At 37.6% G+C, this 14,311-nt stretch overlaps 1 protein-coding gene across 1 annotated transcript in view; it reads left to right on the top strand.

Moving 5' to 3' along the window:
- LOC110159666 (cytohesin-3) overlaps nt 1-14,305 on the top strand; it is a 30,569-nt gene extending 16,264 nt beyond the window's left edge. Inside the window, exons 6-13 of the mRNA XM_020924259.2 lie at nt 1,768-1,848; nt 2,359-2,471; nt 5,024-5,172; nt 5,302-5,413; nt 9,550-9,626; nt 11,179-11,250; nt 11,327-11,481; nt 13,688-14,305. Coding sequence (XP_020779918.1) covers nt 1,768-1,848; nt 2,359-2,471; nt 5,024-5,172; nt 5,302-5,413; nt 9,550-9,626; nt 11,179-11,250; nt 11,327-11,481; nt 13,688-13,760 — 832 coding nt within the window. The 3' untranslated portion in view covers nt 13,761-14,305. The remainder of the gene's footprint in view (nt 1-1,767; nt 1,849-2,358; nt 2,472-5,023; nt 5,173-5,301; nt 5,414-9,549; nt 9,627-11,178; nt 11,251-11,326; nt 11,482-13,687) is intronic.
- Nucleotides 14,306-14,311: the final 6 nt, after the last annotated feature.

Raw genomic sequence — 14,311 nt, 5'->3', positions numbered from 1 at the left:
TTGACTCTTAAATTACCTCAGCAGACACAGACCACATGGGGAACATCTGTTTGTCACTTCCTGTTTAATACAAGCAGAGGAGCACCGCATCACCAAAGCCTGCAGAAGAATAACTAGCTCCCATGCATTTGTACTGTTTTTAAAAAGAAATAGTGCAATTATTAGGATGCCAGAAGTTTCCATGAATTGATGACACCAACATGTTAACTGTAGTTATCACCTTGAGAAGCACAGCACAAAATGTAAAAATAAACAACTTTTAAATAATGTGAAAGGTTTTAAAATTGGGAATAATTATATGTTTAAATTATTGTCAGTAATATCAACTGATTACACTGAGGTGATGGAAAGTGGAAAGTGTTACAAAACTAAAAAACTTGCTCATGGCTTGCTTCCATTGACCTAAAACATGCATGTAATTGGATTGGTCAGCCCTAAGTGTCCTATTGAATATTAGTGAATGGTTGACTGTTTACTCTGATCCCTGCAACAAACTGACCACTGTCTGTAGAATACCTATAGCCCCAGGACTATAGTTCACCTATAGTCAGCACAAGTTTTCAAATTCCAAACATTCACAATCTCATAACACAAAAAGTTGGCCTATAACGTCGTTCCCTCATAATGTATATTGCCTGGGTATGTATACAGTATACAGTCCACAATGGAGCGTCGCCCTTAAATTAACTTCATTCTGTGTAGATGAGAAAGAGCAAAGGAATATGAGGAAAATCCCCCAGTGTTGGGCCAAATAATCAAAAGAATGTTATTGCAACTTGAGTCTGCATTCTGTTTGTAGTTAAACAGCACACTTTGTACTTTTTCCTGCGACTCCTCCAAGTCTTTCCACAAAAAAACAAAGCTCTAGGATTGAAACGTTGTTGTTGACGTTTGTGCCATATAAGAGCTGAGTTTTTGCACACAACCTACAATAAATATGTGACAGTTCAAGCAAGCATGGGTCTGGTCAAGCTGGTTTCGATCAGTTGAAGCACCACTCACTCGGGCCTCTGGGTGGAGAAACACTGGCCAGCTGTTTAAATGTCTCTCAGGCAGCTCTCCTCTGTGTTCGTCCGGAATGAATAAGAGCGCAAACATGAGAGGAATGCTGGGAAGAGGAATTCAGGTTGAGAAATAGTTAAGATGAAAGGAAACGTGCTCTTTAACCTGCATTTTCCCTGAGTTCATGCTGAGTTTTGAGTCATATTTCATTGTATTTTCCCATTTTAGTGTCTCTTGAATACCCTAGCCTATAACATAACAACAATTACTTGAAATGAAGCTACATTAACATAAAATATATACCATGCATTGAGGTGAAGGTTGCATTTGCCCAAAGGCTTGCATAAATGATTTTGTTTTGTTTTTGTTTTGCTAACATGCAGAAAATAGTCACTTTAGCAAAACATGGGCTGATTGATTAGGCATAGGTTTTAGACTGCGTGGGTTCTGTAAAGTGGTAAACTTGGTGTAAACTTTAGCTGCCTTCTGAATCTCAAAGCCTGTTTGTCAGTGTGAATGACAAAAAAAATAAAACAAAGCTTTCATTGATAAAATGTAGTCAGTGAATTCAAAGAATTGTGCAAGAAAAGAGAGAAGTGATTCAAGACCACTTCCAGTTTTGGCTATTAAAACTATGTCCTGGAAACCTAATAAAATACTTTTACTGAACCAGCATTTTTGAAAGAACTGAAAATACTTGCAGTGAAGGCATATGGATAATGATGATTAACCATTTATTTGTACTCTCTCTTTCTTAATTATCAGGGATGACTTCAACATAAAGGTGCTTCAGGCTTTTGTGGAGCTTCACGAGTTTGCTGACCTCAACCTTGTCCAGGCGTTACGGTAAGAGGCCATAGACATTAGGGTGTGAAAAGTATCAAAAATCAGATACTAATCAATACTAAAACTAATATTGAAACTAGGTATTCATTTGAGCAAGTATGAATACTGCAAAAAGTCACATTAACAGGACAAAATTTAAGCTCTCCTGAACAGTTTTAGTATGAATTTGTGCTTTATCAGAACAAGTGTAAGACCTCATTTTAACGTAAAGAAAATACTATTGTTTTGCATTGAAAGTTACATTCTGTTACTAAAAAAGTAGCATTTTTTATCTTCATTGTGATATTGTAATCGGTATCGAGTACTGAGTCAATTCCTTGGTATTGAAATCAAGTTTGAAATTTTAGTATCATGAAAACACTAGCCATAACAATACAATTCTGTCGCATATAACTGCATTATATGTTAATAGGGAACAACAACCAAGCAACGCTATATATATAAAAAAGTAAAAACAGCTGCATCCTTTTCATCATTAATGAAAGTTTCACTTCTATTTCTTGCATCTAGACAGTTCCTGTGGAGCTTCCGTCTGCCTGGAGAAGCACAAAAAATCGACCGAATGATGGAGGCATTCGCTTCTCGCTACTGTCAGTGTAACCCCGGGGTCTTCCAGTCCACAGGTCAGACACGCCATAGTTAACTGTAATCGGTTATTCATATGAGCTGGCCCATTATGTGAGGCTAAGTCAATACGTTCACTGACTGGAAAACTGATGGCTTGTTTAAAATGCACCCCAATCATTAAACCATTAGTGTAGAGTTTAACTAAGGCTCAACCAGGATTAACCGCATTACAGTGCACTACAGTGGATCATATGAAACTAAGAACTGTCAACAAACAAGACAAATGTATTATTTAGAATAGGCTCAACAAGGGTGGGTGTAAACAAACTAGGAAGGAACAAGACAAACAATGACAATATAGCTCAATTATTCATATGGGCTGTGTAGGATTGTGTTATGGGCCAGTGGAGAAATGGGCTTTCAATTTGAAACATATAAAATGTATAAATTATGTAAGAAATTGCATTTTTCTGGGGTGAAATTTCTTGGCAATAGTCTGCATATTATACAGTGAAAGGCAACAATTGTAACCTAGTTGTACTTTTCAGCTTCTTGTTTTACAATAGACTGTGTATAAATAGACATAACTAACACTAGCCGCCACATTCTAAATAGGAAATATTCAAGGGGGCGCTCCCAGCTCCATCGACTCCATTGTTTCCAATTGACTTAACATTAAAAAAACTGTCACTCGTCTGTCTGTAACTGTTCCAGTGAGCCTCATTATTTTGATCTTAAAATATTTGTATTAACCCGCTTTACATCATCCTGGTGTTTCTTTTTCATTTCATATTTATATTTTGTTCACTATTTTATTCTTATTATTTAACTTGGCACCAAATTAGCTAGCATTTGAGCTTCATTTGACTGGAAACAGTATGGGGTGACGTCACTTTCCATCTTTATGTAGTCTATGTGTTATACGCAACATTTTGAGTACTTTTTTCAGTTCAAAAGATGCAATATTCCATTTTAATTTGTTATTCACTGTGCCATGCTGTTACATTTTTAGCAGTCTGAAGTGCACTGATACTGATATGAGATTTTTTGAGTTATAAGACCATTAAAATTACATATAAACAACAAAATTCAGCATGATTTACGTGTTATATTAATCGATCATATGAATTCAATAACAAAGTTTGATTTCTGTCATACTTCTTTGACAGACTGTGTTTCCAGGCAGTGATGTTGTGTACATTTAAGTGTGCTGAATTTAATTTTGGTTGTATTCCACAATCCAAGTGCCACTCCCTTATATAAACTTATAGACGAGTTTAATGCAGTCTTGCTTTTTTGTGGTCTTGCCAGGCGTGGTGTACAATAAGCCTTTTTGTCGTCTTGAGGGTTTGTGTGACAAGTGAGTGGAGGGTTTATGCTGTGCAGCAACTGTCACATAAAATAACGAAGGCGCTTTAATTGTGGCTGCATTTGTGTGGTCATTATTTTGCTCATCATTTCTTGACTGCTCTGACGTTCCTCCCACAACCCTACTGTTGCATAGTCTCTTTTTATAGTCCCGTGAGTTAGGTGCTAGACAATAGGCAGCGCAGAACGACCCGCGCTAAGTGTGTCAGTGAGACGAGGCAGACACAGCAGAATGAATGATTCATTTACAGGCAGCAGCCACTGGGCCCTGTGTGTGTGTTAGCATTAGCATTAGCACAGAGTCACACCCCACCCCCACCTGCCACGCTCCCCTGTCACATACAATCATGCACTTTTCAATTACAGTAACAGAGAGAAATATATAAGGTATTTAACAATGATTGTCCAAAGTAAACAAATGTGTATTATTCACAGTTCTGAAACACACAGTATGCAGAAATTAGATAAGAGAAACTTTTATTTGTCATAGAATATCTGTATTTATCATTTTACCATTTTTCTAATGCTTTTACTTTTTACTTTCTTCAAAAAAGTCTGATTATACTTCATTATGCAGTAAGCACAATTACATTCTTGTCTATGCAAAACAATAGAAACATGTAGGTTAAATATTCACATAAACATACTTGGACTGCACTAGAAATACCATATATACCATATCATAATTAATTTATTCACATGTTATGCTACAGTAAACTAAATACAACAGTTGTTGCCCAAGTGCTGAGCAGCAAAATTATATAATTGGTAGAGGCAATTAATACCAGAAATCCATTCAAATCTCAAATTAAGGTTTCTTAAAATATATGTTTATATTATAATTATGTTTATATGTTTATATTATAATTATGTTTTATAAAGAAAACTTTTTGAGAAACTAAACACAACAAATAACCTTGAATGGACCATTACTCTAGAATATGAAAAAAACATCTCTTTAAACCATATCTTAGGCTATCAAAGGGTCTGTGTTTTTCATGTTGAATTGGTCTGTTGTTGGTTGCCCAATAGCAGCTTAAAAATAACGATCAGAGACTGTCAATTTCATGAAATTATAGTGAAGTCTTGCTATTTTTTCTACTACTAGGAACAGTGGCACTGCCTGGATTGGTTGTTTTCAGATTGTAGAATGTCCCCAGTGACCCTTGATTATAATCATTATTATCGCAGCAATTTCTGTATTCTTAAATGATAACATATATATCTCTTTCTTTCTCAGATACATGCTACGTACTGTCATTTGCTGTCATCATGCTGAACACCAGCCTGCACAATCCAAACGTTCGGGACAAGCCCCCCGTGGAGCGCTTTATCTCCATGAACCGGGGCATTAATGAGGGGGGCGATCTGCCGGAGGAGCTGCTCAGGGTGAGGGCCCATTGGCTCAGTGTGTTTGTCTGCCCTGGCCCCTTTGTCACACCTATAGCATTACGAATGAGGTATTTGCCCCGCTGTCCTCCCTGGTGATTAATAGTGTCTCTGTCTCCTTGTGCGCAGAACCTTTACGACAGCATCAAAAATGAACCGTTCAAAATCCCAGAAGATGATGGGAATGATTTAACGCACACATTCTTCAACCCCGACAGAGAGGGCTGGCTTCTGAAGCTAGGTATGTTCACTGTCGCATAAGTAGCATTCATAATATTGTTTTATCATAAGCTCACGTCTCAAAAAGAGAATTTGTGCATTTTTAGTTAAGTGAGTTCTATTAGCTGAATACACAACCATTAGTGCAGGAGTTAAACATGACAAAACTTGCTCCTTGCTTGGCTTATATGATCAAAAGTAAAGATGTTAAAATTATGTATAACAAAAAAGGTGTAAAATTCAGTGTTTGGGTAGACTACACCAAAACTCCTTGTCCACATGTTTCAAATTGAAAGCAACTTTTGCACTCAGTCACACAGTCAGTTGAGATCATCTGGAAGGAAAAAAAAAAATCTTGGATCCCTATGATGTTCTAATAACAATAGAAACCATCTTTGATTCAGTCAAATGTAGGACATGATAAAATAATTACAACTAAATCCCCAACAGTGGAGAAACCCTATTGAACATAACTGCTGACTAGCCTTAAGAAAAGCTTGTTATACAGTCATTGGGAAAATGAGGGAAAATGAGGATCTAATTTGGTTTTCCTATTTCAAAACACTCCACATTCCCTTGATAGCTAATTAACGATCACCAAATGTTATCATAGACCTTCTAGATGTTCTTTCTCACCAGATGTGCGCTAGAGCAGTTGTAATCATCTATGGCATTAAATCAAATTATACATGTGTTGAATGGTGTCTATTTTTGACCCAGAAAATTGTCAGCTCTCTGAAATCTTGCCAAAATCAGTTGCTAAGAGACCTGTGACGCAATAACAGCCCCTTTCTTATCACTGTGCTTCATTTGTGTAACCTGGTTGATTTGGTGTATGTGATTTCTGTGCTTGTCTTTTGTGTATTTTTGTGTTCCCTGCACCTTGTCTAACTTTTCATACTGTCACTTTGTGTTCTATTTGTGATGGCTGTTCCTCCTTATATCTCGCTTTATTAGGAGGTAGGTAACGTTGCTTCCACCGCATCAGAATACCTTCAGTTCATATTGCATTGGCTGACATTCCTGTACTGAGCATATCATCGGCAGCCTACACATGCAGTTAGCCAGTTTTCCGTGAGTTCATTTCGAGGTGATGGGGATAACATCTGAAAATAAAGCTGCTTCTCTAAGCCATGCAAGGATATCACTGAGCATGAATGATAAATGTTATAGACTTCATCCAGAATAGAGCATAAACAACATTACGATTATTGATATTTACCTGCAAGTTTGTCTTTTTAAAGGGCCCCTTTTACGTTATTTTCTGATCTATTATATGTTCTATAACATAGATCTATGTTGTTTCCTCATAAAAAACATACTTGGAGTTGTGTTTTGTTTCACTTACATTTGTTGAACACACAAACCTTGCATATTTTAGAGTTAATCTCTCAAATGGAAAACACTGTTCCACCTTGTGATGTCATGTGGTAATATAGGAAGTGCTCCACTGTGTTTTTAAACTCGATATACCTTCACTAGAATCATTTAGATGATTTCAGCATTGAAATGGTCAGTCTGTACTAAACAAAAGATAAAATGTTGCTGTTAACTTGAAAACTACAACCACATGACACCACAAGAGCATTTTCAGCTTCAGAGATGTAGACAAATTCATAATAAAGGGTCAAACGTGTGAGAATGAAACAAAGCTCCAGGTATGTGTCTGAGGAGGTAACAGCATTTGAACATGACTAAAAAAGAGTAAATTTTGCATAATATAGGACCTTTAATGACCAAAGATTAAATAATGGCTTTGGATGAATGTGCCTTCTGCAATTTTGACACTTTTTTTTTTTTATTAAGGGGATCTTGCTACACAAGGCAATTATGTGCTGTCTTGACAAATTTTTAGACCGGATGTCCTGTGACTGGACTTGAGGTTTATTGTCTTGCCCAAGGACACAATGGCAGCATGTGCTTGTGGAAGATTTACCACCAGTCCATTATGAATACTTAACCACTGCTCCACAGTTTCCCATTTAAGATCATATAAACTCAAAAATATATTGTCAAAAATGCATTTATTTTACCAGATAAAACATTAAGAACATTACTATTATGTCATGTCAGGGTGTGTTCCAGAGGCTGTTGTTTATGTTGTATTCTCTCAACTTTTTTCTGGTCTTACTTGAAGTATTTTGAAGTTGCTCTGTGGATGTGTAGTGGTCACCTTGCTTCATGCTGGGTCCAATCAAAAGACCCCTTCTCTGGACCATAGCTACTGCCCAGACACTCTGTCACACCCCAGCTCCCCCCAATGCCCGGCTTTACTCTGTTTTGTGCCAGTGTCAGTGGGCTGTACTTATACTTGCTTACGGCTGGGGCCCATGGCTTTCTTTCATTTGACCACCTCCTGATGCTTTTCACTCACCTCCCTGCGTCCTTCTTGCCAGATCAAGCGAGACCCTAAATCTTTTCCGATGACCAAACTGTAACTCCTGCTCGATCACAGGGCCATTGACTTAACAAGGGGAAGATTTTTATATTCATTAGTAGGGAGCACTCCGCTGGCTGGTCAGGTAATCAATAAGGTGATGGAAAGATCATTACGCAGCACAGCTAACAGGAGCTGGGGCTTCTGCTAAGACTGCAGTATTAACAATGACCAAGCATGCCTGTATTAAAACATTACAGTTGAGTTAAAGTTTTCTGCATATAGTTTAAAATTGCTCCATAGAGATCTTATTGTGTTGCCTAGAATTTTCTACATTATTTCTACATATTAGTGGACATGACATGCTTGTCTCCATGAAGATACATTTAATGCCATGGTTTGAAACATTCCAAGCAAAGCAATAACATCTCCATGAGACAGGTGGCGGACCCTCCATCGCTGACATAATGTTTCTTAAAACTTTGTAATATAATGTAATTTTTGATTATTGTGAGATAGAGCCAGCATCTTTATGGAGAGGTTATTTTCCCAAGTGGTTTCCATTGTGCTTTAAAAGGACAACATTAGTTTACATAACAAAATTGTGTCTGGTATCCATATAAATAATGAATATGCCAGACTTTTAGTGCATGGTATAGCACAAAAATATGGGTCAAGTAAACATTACATATTGATTACATCAGTAACGGCCTCTGCTCGGTGCTCTGTCAGCAGCACGCTCTCATCCAGAACATATTGTGCACTTGGGCTGATTTGATTACACTTAGCTGGATGCTCATTTAAGCACGAACATTTGAATTAACTCATCCCACTAATCCAAATAATCTACTTTTATCAGTTGATGAAGTCAGAGGCAGATATTATTTAAGAAGATTTCCGGAGACAATTCTAAATGTGGCTTTAGAGATGCAGTTTGTTTATTTGTGCAAGATTATAATAACTGTAATGGCACTCATAGTAAATAGATGTGTTCAATGAAAGTTTTACTAGCATTTTTGGTGGTTTTGTTGAGAGCCAGAACTGGCTGATATGTCTCTAAAATTAAAACTTTGCTAGTGGAGGGTCTGTCACCTTGGAGATGTTATTCCTTTGCCTGAAATGTTCCACAGTGTGCTATCAAATGGATCTAATTTACGTGTATTTAATTGCAGTTTTTTTTTATTGCTACCTTGATAAACATGTGTTCTTGCTGTGAGCATGCTGATATAACTTTATATAAGTTTAATGCCACACTGAGGAACATTCTAGGCAAAGCAATAATATGCATGATAACACCCATTTGGCAGACCCTCCACCAGAAAGGTTGCACATTGTACTTTATTATTTTATATGACTTATTATTATGTCTTCTGCATTCATAAAAATATAGAAATTATTTGAAGCCAGTATTTTAGTGAAATACTTGATAACACGAGATGACAGGCGCCCCTCCCCCATTGGACAGTCCAGCGGAGTGTGTCTTGCTTCACTGAACCATGATACCATACCACTACGTGTGCTGGAATTATAAACCCAATTCCTCTGTTTTTCTAAACCACCCTCCCCTCATCGCAGTCCCCTCTACCCAGAAGGGGCCAGGCTCCCAGGGGACAGCCGGAGCGGGAGGCTGTGATTGAGGTCTAATAGCACACAGGGCTGATGATCAGGTCCAGATGTGGCACGTGGGACGGGGGAACTGGGGTCTCCTACAGGTCCAAAGTACTTGAAATATGCAGTACCAGTAATGTGTTTAAGTCTATGTACTGTTTATGTGTGTGCAGGGGGCCGGGTCAAGACGTGGAAGAGGAGGTGGTTCATTCTCACAGACAACTGCCTCTACTACTTTGAATACACCACAGTAAGTGCAGACCTATTTGAGTTGTAATACATACTATAAGCACTCTATTTTATTTTAATGTTTTTAAATTTAGAGTTAAGATTTCTGAAAAGTCTTACTACAACCATAATAAAAGGTTTATGGTTCAGTGGAATGAGCTTTAACTAAAATTGTATGTGGCACTTAGTATTCTAACATTGCTACTGAAGGGCAATTCTTAAAGGTGAACCATGTATTTTTATCTTGCGGAGTACCTTTTGCTTTCCATTTGAGGATATGCTTATACTTTGCCGTGAATGTTTCACAGTATGGTATTAGGCTTATCTATCTTCACAGAGACAAGCAAAGAATGCCAACAGTCATGTTACAAGTCAGATCTAGGGAGAGTTTAACCTGCTCACAGTAAGCATGTTTTGGTATTTTAGGTTTGTAAGATTCCAGACAAAGCAATAACATCTCCATGGAGACAGACAGGTGGCAAACCCTTTTATCAGAAATTATATAGTGTACTTTTAAGCACTTTTTCATCTATAGCTAAAAATCCTTTTGTAGTTACATCAAGTATTCATGTTCTATTTTATATTACTTCCAGGCCAACAGTCAATAGTTGTTCCTCTTTTGGTGTAAATGGGTACCAGAGATGTAGCCTGCAGCAGCCCTCCTCACCAGACACAGCCCCTTTGACCCAAATGAACCTCACTCCGCTCGAGCAATTAACATGCGGCATCATGGGAAACATCTGTAAAGTCCGCAGCTCACATCTGGCGGCACTAAGCCATAAGCCAAGTGCCCCCCTCTCTGAACAGACACGAGGCATCCCAATTCAACAAGACCCCTGCCTGCCCCCTCCCCCCATGCAAGCAGACAGGCAGCTATCCCGGGGCACTTCCTCCCCCCGTCGTGCCCCCTCATTAGGGTGAAGATGACAGGCAGGACAGGGCCCAAACACCTCTGGAAGGGCCCGTCAGCAGAGTGCACACTGCAGGGTGGGGAGGCTAGAGTTACACTTCCCTCCAGGTGCAGCTCTGATGTGACTACCACTGGAACACGGGCACAAGGGGCTATTATGAGGGCAAATCATTCTGTTTGCAACACATAAATATAGAATTTACAATAGTTTCTGGATTTGATAATGCTTTTGATTGATTAATTTCGATTTTTTTTTTCTTCCATCCATCTCTCAAAGTGACATACAATTTTTGGTGGAAAAGTCTAAGCTGGAAAAGTCTCAGAACCCCATTTGTTTGGAATGGGATCCACAAACTTTCTCTATATTTAAATTCTGTCTTTTGTCCAATTTAATTCAATGTTTTGAGGCTATAGTGAATAAAAAGTTTCACCTCTTGTGTTATATATTCATTTACATTCAATCAATTCTTTGCCCAATTTTTTCTTCATGGATGCTGTATTTATTGAAACTCTAATATTCTGTAACTATTTTAAACAGCTACTATGAGGTTGTGTCTTAATATGGTATGTTTAATAATGCAATTGTTTCAAACTGTTTAACAGTGTTATAAAAATGAAGAAGAAATACTTATAGATGGATGCTAAGTTAGAAATATCTTTTCAGGACAAGGAACCTCGAGGAATCATCCCTCTGGAAAACCTCAGCATCCGAGAGGTTGACGAGCCCCGAAAACCCGTAAGAGCAATCATTCAGATTTAAGTATTATATTTGTAATGCTCTATTTATCAACCTTGCAAATATTGGCTTCCAGAACTGTTTTGAGTTGTACAACCCTAACCACAAAGGCCAAGTGATCAAAGCCTGCAAAACCGAAGCGGATGGACGGGTCGTTGAGGGCAACCACGTGGTGTACAGGATATCAGCGCCCACGCCGGAGGAGAAAGAGGAGTGGATCAAATCTATCAAGTGAGTCTCAGCCGTGTTAGCGCGTCTCCATTTACACTGAGAGGGCACTTAGGCCAACAGCGCTCTGCTCCCCTGTGCCACTCTCTCATGTCTGACCTTGACTTCCAGAATGTGGCACGTACACGTGACATTGACTGTTTCTCACACTCTGGCGCTGATAACACACAGTGGTGAGCAAAAGGTGACTTCTGCTCTGTTTGATCATCTCACTTCCTTTGGTTAGGGCTTACTTAGATGTGCTAGTTATTTCTCTTTGCACTTTTAGAAGTGTGGGGTAGGGGTGGGCAATATTGATAAAAATGTATATTTCAATATTTTTTTGTGACCTTGATAAATCAATACAATTTGTTTAGAATATAGAGAAAATGATGGCTAATAAACTTTGCTTGTTTGGTATTGTATGTAGGGCCAGTTTTTATTATTTTACCCAAATGATATAATTTGAATTTACTACAAACTTATCCATGACCCTGTTTTTTAAGATAAGAGAGCTGTGTATTCACATTTTTTCAGTAGCTTCTTTGGGCTTAAATGTTTAAATAAAGGTTTACGCAGCTGGTTGGCTCTTAAAAATATTAGCCTCTCTTGGAGATTGAAGGTATTCAGTATTCCGACAATATTTTGACAATGCATCATGAATGTGTTATAGGCTAAAATGAGCCTTTAAATGTCTTGGTTAAAATTCAAGTCAACCAAGATGTGAATGGACCATAAAATAAAAAATACTGCACAATACTGCAGAAGTGCAAAAGATACTCTTGTTTTGGAAATCCCATTTTAATTAGAAATGATATACTCAACATTCTAATCTCCAAAACATCAACTGCGTTATCTCCCTCCTATAATGTGGGGTAGCTTTTTAGATGCTCTCAGTTACATCCCAATGTACAAACAGAGTGCTCCTGTGAATTGGACCCAGTGTGTAATAGATCAGCCTGTCTCACAGTGAGTGGTAAATAAGACCAATATCTAACACAAAATGTATTACAAAATCCTTCTATGTTCTAATGATGGGCCAAAACTTACTTAGTATTGACAAAGTGAATGCAATTAGTTGTCGCTATTGGAAAACTATTCAGGTGAAGCTCGCCGGTTTTGAAAGAGGGGCAGTGTTCATTCTCTCACTTGGGAAGGCAGTTGACCTCGATATGAAACCCATCCCGTTTGAGAGTCTGGTGTGAAACAGAGGAGAGGGTCCTGAGTGCAGTGTGCCGTTGTGTGCGTAAAGCCTTTTCCTGTAAATGTGTTAATGGTACAGGCAAATCACACAGTGAAAAGCCTTGAGTCAAATGCTGACAATGCTGACTGCCCAACAATGCTAAATTGAATGCAAAGTCAATGTGATCCAATAATAGCAACACTAACATACAAGTGATATAGATAGAGACAATTCCAAAACTATTCAGAATATTTTCAAGTCTGTCATTTTGATAATAGTTTTAGTACTCATAACTATCTGGTTATTGTTTGACAACCTTAGGTAGAAAGAAGTAAAAAATAAAATAAAATCTGAAATTTTGCTCACTTTTCTCAACATAATTAAGTATAATGTCACTAAATATATACATCTAGTTCTACTCTTAAATACTAAAATCTAAAACATTTAAGGTTAGAGGTCTCTGATTTTAGTTTTAGTCACTGAATCGCCACATTCTGTACAAGATTTAGACTATAAATAAATAAATTTTAAAAAAACTGTCAGTTTGTTGCTAGGCTGTTCTGCCTCCACTCAGTTTCCATGTGATAGTCGTCCACACTCTGCTGCTCTCAATCTCAAACTCACAGCCGTGTGATTTGGCAAGCTTTGACTCTGTAACTCAAAAAAAAAAAAAAAGAAAACATTTTCACTTTCCACTTTTTTTTCTATGGAGACAGACTGGAAGACAGGTGATAATAACATTCCAGATCAAGCTGGATTGAAGCAGAATCAATTGAGTCAATAAATATTAGATTTTTGCATTTAGTAAAGAATACAAAAGGGATGGTAATGGATTAAATTAGTAATAGGCAAAGTGCATAAAGAATTAAACTTAAACTTATAATTATACTTAAACTAACTGGACAGAAAGAATAGACATGTGACTAATTCAGCATTACATTTTCAGTATAAAACTTTAACTTATCTTTCAGTTATTCAATTACAGGGGATTTGTTTATTTTTTTTTTATACAAAATAAGTAATTTGCTTTGTATCCTCTCCCCACAGAGCCAGCATCAGCAGAGACCCATTCTATGATATGCTCGCCACCAGGAAAAGGAGGATAGCCAACAAAAAATGATGACCCTTTAACATGATCCATGAAACATGTCTGCAACCAGCAAAATCCCTCCCTGTGTGTCTTGTTCTGGGGAGTAATGATGGAGCTATATTTTCTCAAGAGTGAAGCTGTTTGGACTTCAGTTTTTGAAGGAGCTCTAAAGAAAGAATGGACAGGAAACAGACTGTAAATTGAAGCTGTGACCATTCTGCCCCCTGCTGGACACAGGCGTATCTGCTTCATTGGAAGAAAGGAGATTTGAATCCAGTTATCTTCCAAATAGATTAATGATGCCAAACCTTTTTGACTTTTGCCCTTATTGATTGATTAGAACTACAAAAGCCTCAAGTTTGAATCAGCTGGTCTGATTTAACCATTCAGTAATGTATATGATTTTAAAATCTATTTCTAGGTTTTGAGCTATTGTTTTAGTATCAAACTGGAAATGTTAAGGAGACTCTCCAACCATAGAATTTGTCATACCTAGTCCAACCCAACTTTGAAGTAATTTATATTGACCATTCTCCTTGGTGTTCATTTATTTTTGTATTTATTTTTACCAATTTAACAAA

Source organism: Boleophthalmus pectinirostris, unplaced genomic scaffold, assembly GCF_026225935.1.
Source record: "Boleophthalmus pectinirostris isolate CB_2022bp ecotype Guang Dong unplaced genomic scaffold, ASM2622593v1 HiC_scaffold_14, whole genome shotgun sequence".
Classification (NCBI taxonomy): Eukaryota; Metazoa; Chordata; class Actinopteri; order Gobiiformes; family Gobiidae; genus Boleophthalmus; species Boleophthalmus pectinirostris.
Note: the sequence above shows the minus strand (reverse complement) of the source record. Positions and strands in the feature narration are given on the sequence as shown.